The 13,969-nt window shown below is 43.6% G+C and overlaps 1 protein-coding gene across 13 annotated transcripts in view; it reads left to right on the top strand.

The window, feature by feature from the left end:
* Positions 1 to 13,969, top strand: part of AMBRA1 (autophagy and beclin 1 regulator 1) — a 155,834-nt gene that overhangs the window by 56,191 nt on the left and 85,674 nt on the right. For 12 of the 13 annotated variants that reach the window (XM_019743637.2, XM_074336308.1, XM_074336309.1 and 9 more), the window contains one exon: positions 3,550 to 3,729. The exons of the other annotated variant lie outside the window; for it this stretch is intronic. In XM_019743637.2, coding sequence (XP_019599196.1) covers positions 3,550 to 3,729 — 180 coding nt within the window. The remainder of the gene's footprint in view (positions 1 to 3,549; positions 3,730 to 13,969) is intronic. 13 annotated transcript variants of the gene reach the window in all.

Genomic DNA, 13,969 nt, shown 5'->3' with positions numbered 1-13,969 from the left:
AGTGCTTATCTTAACATTGATTAGAAGACATTTGAAAAGTTCTTGAAGCGATTAAAAAAAAAAATCAGATGACTTCAAGGTCCACCATTACCTGACTGGTAACTGTGGACCAAGTTTGGGGTGTCAGTTGATTTATAACATTTATAGTGAGAAGCCCTTTGGGGTTGTCAGAACCGGATTTACTGATTGTTTAATGATCTCCAAAGGGGATAACCTGCCCATTACTTAAGCAAGGCCAGAGCACATTGTGAGGCTTTGCCAAAAGGAAAGGGTAATTTATAATGGTGGGGTTGGCAAGTCAGTATAGGTCAGATGAGGCTAAATAAGCTTTGCTCTAGAGTAAGCATTTCAAGTCTGGAAGAACGTTTAGACCAAGTTGATTCCAGAGACATTGAATGATTTTGTTGTTGCCACTGTTATGTCATGGTACCGAGCAGCCTTTCTGAGATACTAGTGAAAAGATTCCCCATTATCCTGTTACTTCCCTTTTCATTCCCCAGAAATGGTAAATCTGAGGATCCGGGAGCATGGGGTCCATGACTTTAAAACAGGGAGATAATTTAGATAATGACTGAAACAAGGACGTTTATTTGAAAGTAGTAAGCCCTAAATAAGAAAAGAAAAATTTTTGCACGAATCAGATACCCTGAAACGGTGAGACCAATAACTATTTGTAGTTTCCTTTAGACAGCAACGAGAATCTCATCCCCAGACTTTTCAACTTAGTAAGTTTAACAGTGATTCTTAAAGACCATTATTTGTCCTCCTTTCATGTAATAAATCTGTTATTTATTCCCACTCAGACCTCTTTATCACAGAAAGTATCAGACTTTGGGGTGTTGATATTTGCATTTTCCCTTTGAACACAAAATAGGTTTTTTTTGGAGGGGAAAGTATTCTTCCTTGATGAAAACTTGAGGATTTATTCAAACATTTAAAATTCTCACTTGGAACACTTAAGAGTTTGGTGGTGATCCAGCTCTTCAGTAGGAGGATGATTGTTACCTCATTACTGGTGCTTTATTTCTTTTTCTTTAGACTTCACCCTACACCAGAGCCTTTGTGAGACCTCTCAGCATTCAGATGCTTAGCTTCCTTTTGGAAACCTAGAAAGAAGAGGCTAGGGGTGTGCCTGTATTTAATAATTGTGCCAAAATTCTTTTCTTTTTTTTTTTTTTTAAATAATTGATGCATAGTTTTGTAGCTTGGGGAATTCCTGTCCTATGGTGAAATTTAACAATTGCCGTTACCTAGTGCTGAAATTGTGCCCCTATATAAAAGAGCAATCTTTACTTGTTGTCAGCATCAACATTATTTCTGCCTCTACCACCAATAATATTATAATTTTCCCGTTAGTTAGCATAGGTGATGAACTGAGCAATGAGTGTGTACTTAGGGTCACTTTTCAGAATCAGTTCCCAAAAAGAACCTTCATTCTCCTCTTGAAAAATTTTTTACATGCTTTTCTAGTCTCATTGACTTGAGAATCTAACCAACAACGGTTGGTTTCTGCTGGAAGGTTTCTGTATATTTGATAGACATAGGAACAACTCAAGAACATTGATTTCTGTCTGTTGAAAATTTAGGAGTCTTGATTCATCCTTGCAAAATGCATGGGAACAGGAGCCCAAACGGATAATGAAAGTTCCACAAGTTAAGACTTTTAAGAAATCATTCTTACACTTTCATGATCTTGCCCAAGGCATCTGTGCATCCCAGGCTCACCTGCTACATAAAGACAGCTGCATAAAGATAATGTGGATCCAGGCTGCCAAAGGCAGCGCACTGGTCCGTACCGCAGACTTGTCAGCTGGCCTTCTTGGGAATTCCATTTGATCGTTGGCCAGAAGGACACCACCTCTGATGACAGGTATTTCAGAGGCAGCAGCCTTAGTTCCTCTAGCAGCTGAGTGCAGATATCCTTTGGCCCATGTCAGTAGATTTACTGAGGATTTGCCCAGTGACTTTGTCCAGGGGTAACGAAAGGTCAGGCGCAAGATATTTGCAAATACCTTTCCTGTCATTTGGATATAACTATTTTTATTTCTACTCTCAATCAGTTTTTTCAAATTTCCATTTAAGAAAAGACACGTTTTTTTCCCTTTTATATTTAAACATTATAGAAGTTAAGATTCCAAGGAAGCTTCGTTAGGATTGTTGTGTTTTTCTTAGTTTTTTGTTCTAATTACAGAAATACATTTTTCTATGCACGTTAGTATATATATACTGTTCTTCAGTTTTCCCCCCACATTATTTTAGAGGGCTTTTCTTGTGCATATATAGGGATAATTTATTCTTTTTAATAACTACATAGTGTTTCTTTGTATGGATATAGTTTCTTTAATCTCTTGATGGGTATTTGAGGTGTTTCCCAGTTTTTCACTAATTCTACCTATATATCTATATGTGTGTGTGTGTATGTGTGTGTGTATATATATATGTAGAGAGAGATCTATCTACCTCTCTCTCTCTCTAGCTATACATCTTTGCATTCTTGTGTGTTTTTAGAGGGTAAAATTTCTGGTGGAATTGTTGAGTCAATTGTGTGCCTCAGGCAGATTTTAAGTCTGGAAATTTCTTAGTGGTCCATGTAATATTATCACAAAACATTCTTTTGTTATTGCTCTTCTCTCATTCTCTCAGTTAACAGCTCCAACTATATAACAGTGTGGTGAAAGATGGAGAAAAAACTTAAGAAGGGAATGTGGCAAGTTGTATGGGACACTAGACGTTTTCATGAAGTACGAAGACCTAAACCACAGTTGGAAAAATATAGGTCTAGACTACTGAGAATAGCCATAGTAAGGAAGAGAAAAAAGGAATGACCTTGCCTTCCGTATTGCTCAGTCCTCATGTAGCCTCTGGTGCTCTGTCGTAAGACATAGAAAAATCTTTTTTCTTTTAGAGTCTCTGTTCTCCTGAGTATATTTTGCTCTGTCTCTATCCTGAATATTTTCTGTTACAAATATCTATGAATAATTTGTAAAGGAGAGATACGAGTTGAAAGAGGTCATTTGAAGGAGCTAGGACAAATCTGGAGCGTGTCTGTTGTTGGAGAGGAAAGGAGTCCTGATGAAGACGTGCCTGTAGATCCCCCTTTGTCACCTCAGGTTTACCGTCGCCTGGCCTCTTTTCTCACCTATAAAACGAAAGAAGAGATAACCTGTAGATGATTGCTAGTCCCTTGCTTTGTATTTTGAGTATGGATGGTTGAAGAAAAGCCGTGGAGCTGTAAAGGGTACCCTGAGAAGCTAAAAGGGGTCCCTGAAGAAACTGAAAAGAAAGGCCCAGTGCTATTCTCTTGGGGGACCCGCTGTTGATCAGATGACAAGTGATGAACCAGTCTCTTGCCTTCTCAGAACAGAAGCGCTGGTGGTGGTCTGATAGGCAATGGTGCGGCACAGAGCTCCTGGTGAGTGAAGTGCCCTTTGTCTTCCACGTCTCCGAGTTTGCCTCAGCAGGGAGACGCCGTGGGAGAACTGGAGTTACTGCCTTTCACAGCTTCCCCACATTAGCGCTAGTTCGTGTTTGTCCATCTCTGTCTCTCAGATTGTCTCCTGCTGCGTACTACGCCCAGCGGATGATCCAGTACCTCTCGCGGAGGGACAGCATTCGCCAGCGCTCCATGCGCTACCAGCAGAACCGCCTTCGTTCTTCCACGTCCTCGTCTTCCTCAGACAGCCAGGCTCCGTCAGTGGAGGGAACCGATCTGGAATTTGAGGACTTCGAGTAAGTACATGCTCAGCTTGCTTCCTTCCTGCTCCTGCTAAGCTCTGAGGGCTTCCAGGTTGGCCCTGTCTGAGCGGCAGTGGTGGACATTCTTCAAACCCTGAAATGATTATTCGTGACTAATAGGATGGGGTGAGGGACAGGGGGGTCACACTGCCCAGGGCACTCCCACTTCTGGCGGTGGCATCGCTGATTTACCGGAGCCTGTGGGAGGAGACCGCACATGGGGCCCAAGCCAGACTGGGAGACAGTGGCTGCTGCTGCTCAGGCAACAGTTTTATTTCCCTTTTGCATGAACAGTGACTATGGAAATGCATCTCATGGACTGTCTTTACAACGTCAGGGAGGCAGGAGGGTTGGAGTTTTTTCTCTTAAGCAGAGTGCAGAGATTAAAAATAAAGAAAATACCCGGGTTTCCCTAAAAGGCAGGTTCTCTCAGTACCCTTCATCACACTGATACATGGCGGTCCTGTTCTCTTGCCTAAATTTTCTTACTCTCCTGTCACCCCCAATAAGGATCCTTTGAATGTTGCCTGTCAAATTAATATGGTGGTTGGAGAAATGAATCTTTCCTCTTCTAGTCTTTCTGAGTGGTTGGTTGGAGAACGGGGGTGAGCTGAAGGAGCAGAGTCAGCCCCAGGCTCCAGAATTCGAGCTCCCCAACCTGACTGATGAATTTTGCCATCTCTAACCTCTGCTCCTGACGGTTCATTGTGGTTTTTCCCATTCTGAAACTGAGTTTTTCTGGTTTGTATCAAATTGGACATTTGGCTCTTGTTTTGATTCTTATATTTTGATATTCTCTCAAACGTAAAAAACAGGAGAGAGAGAGAGAGAGAAGGGTGTTGTTGTTTTTTGCCCCCTTCTTCTTTTTTGCCGGAAGTATTCAAATAGGACAGCCTGTCAGTCATTTTCCTTTTCTTCCCGTCCATCGTGACAGCCTGGTCAGGTCTAGGATCTTAAGAGTTCTTGCTTCCCCTCAACCTTCCTCTTCTTTGAGCTGAATGGGGAGTTCCCCACGAGCCATCTTGCAACAGAGCCTTTTGGTGTATTTGAGAAATCTCTTTGCCAGACAGGACTGAAAAAGTGGGAACAACCTTTGTACCAATAGGCCTTCCTGCCGCGATTCTTAAACACACTATCAGTCGTGTACTTGGAAGCAGAAGGAAGACTAAATGGGTGGTTCGTTTGTCTGAGACAGATGTAAAGGTGACGGAGATGCAGGGATGGCAAATGGAGCAGAGCTGGTGGTCCGCCATCTCTGACTCTCAGCCTGTGGCATTCTCCCTTCCGTCCACTCCAGGGGAAGGTGGCTGCATATACGGGCAGTGAAGGGAAGTGGCCTTCACTCCAGACTCCTGTGGTGAGATGTGTTCCCCTGTAGATAGGATGATTTTTCCAGCACCGCAGTCTATTCAGGGAAGCAATTTCAACGTCCATGGCGAGGCTACTGGGCTTTCGTGCTGCCAACAAGCCTCAGTGGTCCTGCGGAGCTCAGGGAGGCAGTGCAGATCGCCTAGCCCTCTCTCCGTGCACAATGGGAAGGCTGTTCTCTCTGCAGTGGTGGGCCGTGGATGCCTTTGAGCTGTCTCTTGCCTCGTGACGTGTCCTTCACAATGGAGTTCTGGGTTAGTTTAAAATGTTCTGTTCTCATCTTACCTTCTTTTTCTTCTGCTACCACCTCCTCCCTTTCCCCTTCCTTCCCCCTCGATTTTCCTATGTCAGACTGCCTCCTCCTCGTGCTCCCCACAGCCCACCTGTGCTCTCACCTCCCCCTGGCTGCAGCGCGACCTGAATTTACACTGCCTTCACCTTTCCTGCACTGACTTACCATTGTTTCTTCCTGGGGTCTCATATTGTTCCCTGGTTAGTAACAATAGCCTGATTTCTCTAATGCCTCTCTGAAGGACCCTTCCCTGGGGGTTTGCCTTTCTTGGGGCTGATGCAGATGGTAATCTAGTTTTTATCAGCAGTGGGTTAGTCACCTTAGTATTAGTCCAGGTCTCCCAGTGCAGGATGCTGCAGGCTGGTTACTGCTGACTTGCCGTCTGTTTGTTCTCTCTCCACATCCTTCCTTTCCTGCCCTCCCCCCCGCTGTAAACTGAGTGCTGCTTGTGGTCATGTCTCTTACTTTCTAGGTGCTCTGAGGAGGGAGAGAGGGAGAAATTAGGGAATGTGCCCGCCCGTTTTAATTTCCCTGCCCCAATCCTTTTCCTTAACTTTAGTACCTAAAAGTAAAGAGAGGCAGTGCAGTCGTAATTTATAGTTTTTTTAGGTAAGTTAGACATGGCCTGAAATGCTCCTAACACACTTAGGGTACCGTTAAAAGAGACTGTTCTGTTGGTCTCCTCACTTTCACAGCACGTCCTGCTCCTGCCTCTGCCAGCCCGCTTTGACTGCTGCAGTCCGCTTCCATTGGCTAAGCCGCACATCATTTTCCGTTCTCCGGCTTGTCCCAGCCAGGTGTGTCGAGTCCCCAGAAAATGAAGGGGAGTCATTACCCAGATCCCATCAGTTTGGTTCTCTTCCATCAGCCGTTAAATGAAAAGTATCAGCTATAATTTTCATGCATATACTAATTTATAACATACAAAAACATTTGTAATGTGTAGAAATATATTAGTATACATAATATGTATTTTTAAATCTTGTTTAATCCTTATAGTAGCCCAGTGAGGTAGTTATTTACTCCACTGTGGTATTCTCAATGAGGATGCTGAGACTTGACCAAAATTAGCCATGTCTAAGATTAGAGAACAGTAGCAAGCGTATTTAGTGTCTTGGCTTTTATTGTCCTGCTATTTAAAAACCTTTGGAAATGACGTACAGCCATTTTTGAGCCCTTGCTTCACGAGCTTGCTGCAGAGCAAGATGATCTAAATTTATCTCTGGGGAAGATAGCGTTAGAGGTTGGTCAGCATCAGGTTAAATTTTGTTTTTTTTGTGGTCTGGATTAATGACCATCTTCCCAGGCAGGCATCTTCTCCTGCCATTCATCTCTGTCTGTGCCAAGGATTGAGGCTGCAGGGTCCCGGTGTTTGTCAGAATGCACCCACAGGACGTCCAGAAACCTGCTGTCAGCAGGTCTGTCCTGAAGCCCTCAGCATGTCTTTGCATAAAGACGTTCACGAGCAGGGTAAAGGTGTGGCTACCTGTGACATGGCTGTCTGCCTGCTAGCATCAAGCATCAAGAAACTTCTCATCTTCATTTTCACCCTCCCTTTGGAGAGAGAAAGGGGGGCTTTTATGAAGGCCAGGCCAAGTGCTATATTCCCGGAGTTGCTCAGGCCTGCCTGCGGAAGACGTGGTGTATGTGTGGCTCTATGACTGTTGTGCCAGCTACCCTCACCCCTTCCCACATTTTATCTGTTATTCTAAATGTAATTATGATCCCAGAATCATCCCTAGCTTGTGTTCCTGCCCTTCCCGACTCTTTTTATAACTGCTTTTCCTTCCCAGGCAAAAGATAGCCTGAACACATGACAATCAGAACTAGAGACGTTTGACTTTAGATCATTCACAGACATTTCTGCCACACACACCAGCCGCTGGGTAGTGATTTTCAACTTCTTAAAACTTGTCGCCAGCACAGAAGAGAACGAGTCCTTCCTTCCCAGTTCTGAGACTGGGCTGTACTTTGGAAAAACGTCTCAGTAAGAAGTCTGGTTTTTCAGCCTCAAGATGAAGTCTCTTTAGGTCTATTATATTTATTTTCTTAATTATTCTAATTTACCCGGTTGTATTTGGTTCCCTTTACCCAGAAATCCATACTGTGGTCTAATATGCCAAAACTTTTCATTTGAGGATGACAGTCATTTCTGGGTACCTGAGATGGGTTCTGGTTCCCCGTTTGCAATGATGCAATACCCCACACACGTACAGAGGGGCTTCGTGCAGCCAGCATTTCTCCTTTTACAGTCCCCATGCCAGACACCTTCTGGCAAGGGGCTCATTGAAAGGTCTTCTTGGTATTTGATGTAGCCGAGGAGAGTTCTGAATACTGTCACTCAGCTCTGCCAGCTGACTGGGCGTGCCATGTGGAAGTTGCTTGCCTTGAGTTCAGAATTTAATATTCTCCTTCTGCCCTTTCGGAGTAACTGAAATTCAGTTGAGCCATGGCAAAGAAAATATGTTAGAAACCAGGTAATACTACTCCTGTCATCTATCAACAGAACCTGACAGCTTTGTGAGCTTCAAGTTCTCGTGGCTAGAAATTCCAGTAGCATGAAGCCATATGTCTTTGGTCGTACTTGCTCCTGCTCTCTCTTCTGTGCCCAGAATTTCCAGGACCCCTGTGGGAGTCAGCAGCTACTACTAGCACATGCATAACTCGTAGCCAAGAAAGGGAAGGTACATCTTCAGAGGGAGATGTTGTTTGTCTCCTTTGTTTGGAAATGGAGTTGCCTTTGTCTCTTCCTTTGACTAACAAACCATAGATTCTTTAATATTAGGAATGCTGCAAGAGAAACTCTAAGGAAATACACTGTCAAGTGACTATTCTCCTTACATACTAGCATCTGTAAAGTGATCAAGAATCAGGCAACCAACTACGTTTGTTTAGTGGTGGTGGGGTACAGAAGTAGTTCTTAAAGTGGGATGAGAAAAGAAACGGTTTCCTTTTTACCAGAGAGTTTTCAATAATTTCATTTACTTGATTTTCTGTGGTGGTTGATTGTTTTTACAGGGTGGGCTTATAATAGAGAAAGGTTGAAGTCTTAAAATAGGACCTTTCTCTAGGTATACTTAGGAGGAAGGCAAATAAATGCACGGTTATAGAAACATGCAGCAGTATGGACTATTTCAGGAATCCCCTTGTTGATAGGTATGGCTAAACTGTAACGTCTGGGATAATGTCGCCGAAGACAGGCCCTGAGAGTTAAAGTGGTACCTGATCTAGAGAGTTTTCTATACCTTGCAAAGGAGGTGGACTTTATTCCTTAGGTGCGAGGGAGGCATTGAAGAGTTTTAAGCTGTGGAATAACGTGATCAGGTTTCTGCATACATATCTTACAAGACAGACTGGAATAAAGTGCCACTGAAGTACTGGATAGCAGGTTTGAAAAGAGGATTTGGGGAGATGTGAGAAGGCTTCATGGATCTAAGGGGTGTGAAAACTGCAAAGGACTCGCATGAATTGATGTGGAGGATGGGGGTAGGGAAGGAGATTCCAGAAAAAAGGAGTAGCTTATGCAAAAGCCCAGAGACAGGAGATTTACAGGGTTTACTTGGGGACCCTGGGTAGATCTGTGACTAGAGCTACAGAGTGTTTGTTGTTTGTAATACGAGAGAGAACATCAGAAAGGCCTGAATTGTGGAGGGACTGGAAAGCATGGCTGAGAAATTTTGATTTTATTTTTATCTGAGGGCAGCCATTATTCAATATGTATTTCAGGCTAACTGACAGCACTGGTTAGGGTGACCTAAAGTGGCAAGTATGTGGATGCAGGGAAACCGGTTAGAAAGCCGCGGCGAAATACAGGTGGGAACATACGTACGAGGACTGAATGTTAGTGTCGTGTGTAAGAGGCCTCGGGGTTCGCTAAGAGCAGGGCGTGTTTCTGAATGGTCCTGGGCGAATGAGCTGCCTAAGAGCTCAGCCATCTCACTTCCTACTTCTCCAAATAAAATGTCCCAAGTCCTATTTTACTCTTACTGGGACCTCTTTGAACTAAATTTTAGAATAGCAAAGGCCTCCTGAAACAGCTGTGATTGGAACTGGGATCGCTTGTCAGTGCCCACTGGCCCCCACAGCCTGACAACTGTTGTCTAGGGAATAGCCCTGGGTTCTAGTTTTGGCTGAGCCTGGGATTTGTCGTCTGTTCTTGGGCAGGTCCCTTTTCCAATGTAGGCCTCAGTGTCTGATCTGTGCACTGAGGTTAGATCATCTCTGATGTTTCTTTTAGCGCTAAAGTTCTTAGATCTTTGTTGGAGCTAACTACCTTAAAAGAATTTTCCTCGTATTCAGCAAAGGTGGAATAATGGAAAGAAAGTCTCAGAAAAGTGAGGAGACTTCCTGAGGATTAGAAATAGGATATCTGATTCCTGTAAGCCCCAAAATATTTATAAAATATATGCCTACTTGAATTCTAGCTCTTTACTGAGGATTTTGAGCCTATTGCTTAGAAACATATAATGTTGCTCAGCAGCTTCAGAGTTAGTACTCCTTCCGGGCAAGTAATACATGTGAACATTTATTGTGAGGAGTGAAGAAGGGGAAGAAAATGGGCTGTGTCTGGATTGCTGAGGCTTAGAATGGGGAAATACAGAAGGAAAGAATTAAACAGCCAGGAGGGGGCAAGGAGGACATAACCACTTGGAGATACATTGTATATTTATTAACATAAAATGCACAATAGGAATATGGGCTTTCATATTCCCATTGTGCATATGCAGATGAAATTAAAGGTAGAGTAAGCAAAGGGAGGAATTTGTAGATGGTAATTATCTGTTCTCTCTCCGTTCCGTGGAGGAAAATTAAGCCTGCAGTTCCAAGAGACCTGTGCTGTTAGGTGGCCCCTATGACTGTTATCAGCTGGGCCTGTGCCTTCCTCCCAGAAATCTAAGCCCTTACGTGTGTGCACAGGCCTTGGCAGTTGAGACGGGGCCTCAGTTCCCAGTAGCACCCGAGTACGGAACAGACTTGGCCAAGATCACTGTGCCACCCAGGGACAGGTACCCACGAGGACTGCTGTTGTCTGCAGATGGAGTAGAAACACAAGAGCGTTGGGGAACAAGCATTTTTTCAATAGTCTGGTTTTCAGCAAAGTCAACTGTGTATTGTCAAGAGGACAATGGCCTCTTGAGCTATTTGCTGCAAGAGCTTCATTTATAAATTCCGAGTCAGAGCCGTGTGTCACTGAGGAGTAATGACAACCTGACTGTCTGGTCAGGACCCAGACAGCAGTCTGTAGGCATATTTTTCATTTCTTTAAATTACAGCCTCTCTCTGAGGCAATTAATCCCAGGCATTTAGCAAGAGTTGCTGCTGTGTTTCTCCCTTGTTCCAGAGATGTGTTTTCTGGTATTCAGGCCTTGTCTTAGATGCTTGATTGTTTGAAGGGTGTTTTTTTCCTTATAAAATCTTTTACAAGAAAATCTTATTATTTTCCCCCCTTTCCTTCCCAAATACCCCTCTGAGAGTTAATCAGAGATGCAGAGTTCAACAACTGGGAAAGCCATTAATCACTCAGTCTGCCTCTATCCTGCTGGTGTAAAGGCAGCTCTGGCCGATGAAATTGATGAGGATTTCTCTGGTGTTTCCCTGGAAAGTGTTCTGGTGAGAAAGAATCTTCCTGTGATGGAGGAGCAATACCAGCATATTTGCGAGCTCAGGTCTTCGCCGTGTTTCATTTTGTTTTTTTTAGGACCCACCCCCCCGAAATGGGCACAGGCTACGTGAGGCCCCAGTGTTTAGCACCCTCCTAAGATAAATTCTCTCTGGGTCTGCCCCTCTCCCACTGTCCATCTGGCAGACGTCTTCCAGTTCACTCAGATTCAGTGTCTACCCGACACTAATTTTGCTTCCTTCATCTCATGGAGCCTTGTTTCGTGTTGGTCGTGTATCAGCACTGAATTGAATGGCAGAGTCGGTGTAGTTTTCTAAAAACTACATTATTTTAAGTACTTTTAATTCCTTTTCTCTTTTCTTAGAACTCTTACCAGTCTTCTTCTCCCCTCACTTCTAACCCCTCTTCCCCCACAAATATCCTGTGCATTGAAATTTGTTTCCCTGTCTCATTTCTGAATCCTCCCTTCTTTCTAGACTATAGAATATAAAGTCATTAGTTGCTCTTTTCACCTCTAGCTTATTCGAAGCTGTGCTTTTAGTCAGGGATTTTTGTGTGCCAGCACATTAAAACCCAGGACATTGGGGCTGCCGGTTAGCTCAGTTGGTTAGATGGCAGGCTCTGAACAACAGGGTTGCCAGTTCGATTCCCACATGGGCCAGCGAACTGTGCCCTCCATAACTAGATTGAAAACGACACCTTGAGCTGAGCTGCCACTGAGCTGCTGGAGGGTGGCCGGATGGCTCAGTCGGTTAGAGCGCGAGCTCTCAACAAGGTTACCGGTTTGATTCCCGCATGGGATGGTGGGCTGCGCCCCCTGCAACTAAGATTGAAAATGGCTACAGGACTTGGAGCTGAGCTGCGCCCTCCAAAACTAGATTGAAGGACAGTGACTTGACTTGGAGCTGATGGGTCCTGGAAAAAACAGTTACCCAATAAAAAAAATAAAAAACAAAACAAAACAAAAAACTAACCCAGGACCTTTTCCCCTCTTCTTGCCTAATTTGTCCTTTGGTTGGACATTCTGATCTTTGCCCCCTAACCCATTCCAGTTTTCAAGGGTTTTCCTGGTCAATAAATGTTTGAGCTGCTTTGTTATAGGCTGTTTTCTCCTAGCTGTCTTTGTTTTTCCCCCACAGGCAGCATCTCAGTGTGTGTTCCCCACGTTTCACATTTTCCTAGTCATCCTGGGTCCCATACTGTCATCTCTCCTTTGCTAGGCTTTTCAACACTTTCAATTTGAAATCTTCTTTACATTTTATTGAGATGCTATTTAGCTGCTGCTTCCTAATCATTAATTAAGATGGTAAGCTGAGGACCAGCAAATACATCTCCACTCACTTAATATGAGGTCTGACAATTAAGTTCGCGAACTCTTCCTAGAAAAAGTACTACACACCTCATTGCTGAATATCACTAAGGTCACCTTCGAAGTACTCCCCTTGGGAAGCTATGCACCGACGCCAGTGCCTAGTCCACCCTTCAAAGCAGTTTTGGAACTCTTTTTCTAGAATGGCCATCAGAGCTGTCGTTGTATTACCCTTGATCTGAATGTCATCAAAATGCATTCCTTTCAGTATTTTCTTTATCTTCTGGTAAAGAAAGAAGTCATTGGGGGTCAGATCAGGTGAGTAGGGAGGGTGTTCCAATACAGCTATTTGTTTACTGGCTAAAAACTCCCTCACTGACAGTGCTGTGTGAGCTGGTGCATTGTCGTGATGCAAGAGCCATGAATTGTTGGCGAAAAGTTCAGGTCGTCTAACATTTTCACGCAGCCTTTTCAGCACTTCCAAATAGTAAACTTGGTTAACTGTTTGTCCAGTTGGTACAAATTCATAATGAATAATCCCTCTGATATCAAAAAAGGTTAGCAACATCGTTGCAGCAAATTTGCCAACTTAATCGTCAGACCTCATATACTGCCTCTTTTATGCCTAATGTAACCGTCAGTCTGAGACATGGCTTGTATCTGAGCCAGCTGATCTCATTCTTATTTTCATATATACAGTAATCTCTAAATACTATAAAGCCATTATCTCTGTCCATGCTCTCCCCCCAACCCCCCTTTTAATGGAGGGAGACGCTGAATCAGAAAGAAGTTTGATTGCTTTTAGGTTTTAATAACAATGAAGAAACTGTGAAATATGTCATAGGAGCCCACATTTTCTTCTAGCTCTGGTGTTGGTCCATTTTTTCCAACTTGTCTTCTAGTGTCCTTGCAGCAAGCTCTGTGTCATGTTGGGGTACTGGCTTCTCTTCCCCTGCTCTTCAGCCCTGCTGGCACCAGATAGAGTACTGTTTCTTGTCCAGAAGGCTCTTTGGACCTTGCAGAAGTAATTGTCAGCTCCACAGCGTGATTCTGAGAAGGCCAACTCTCTCATAGCAGTAAAACAAAGTAACTGGGTTTGTCCCCTGATGCTTCTGTCTGTAACTTAGTTTTCAACCTTTTTAAGCTTTTAGGACCCTTTTTAAACTTCAAAATAGTTTCTAACTCTTCTTGTGATAATTAGTTTTACTTTTAGTGCCCACTGGTAGTAAATTATGCTATTATGAAAAACTATCGTGAATACACTTGTACTTTTAAATGATTTGGTACTTTGATCACAACTTGAATCTACATATATTTGAAAAATAATAATAGGCTTAATTTGAGAGCTTCTTATTTGTTTGATATTCACCTACTCCTTGTGTACATGTGGCTACCAAGACCGTATAATATAATTTGTGGGCTCCCCAGAGCTGCAGCCTCCTGGTTGGGAACTTCTGATCTCATTGTTCTTTTTAATTCCCTTTTTACTTTCCATATGGCCTCTCTCTCTCTCTCTCTCTCTCTCTCTCTCTCTCTCTCTCTCTCCCTCCCTCCCTCCCTCCCTCCCTCCCTCCCTGCCTCCCTTCACCTGTAGAGTTTAAAGTCAAAGGAATATGATATGATAGGGAAAACAATAGTATGCTTT

This window comes from Rhinolophus sinicus, linkage group LG06 (genome assembly GCF_036562045.2).
Source record: "Rhinolophus sinicus isolate RSC01 linkage group LG06, ASM3656204v1, whole genome shotgun sequence".
Lineage (NCBI taxonomy): Eukaryota > Metazoa > Chordata > Mammalia > Chiroptera > Rhinolophidae > Rhinolophus > Rhinolophus sinicus.
The sequence above is the reverse complement of the archived record's forward strand: the minus strand, read 5'-3'. Positions and strand labels throughout refer to the sequence as shown.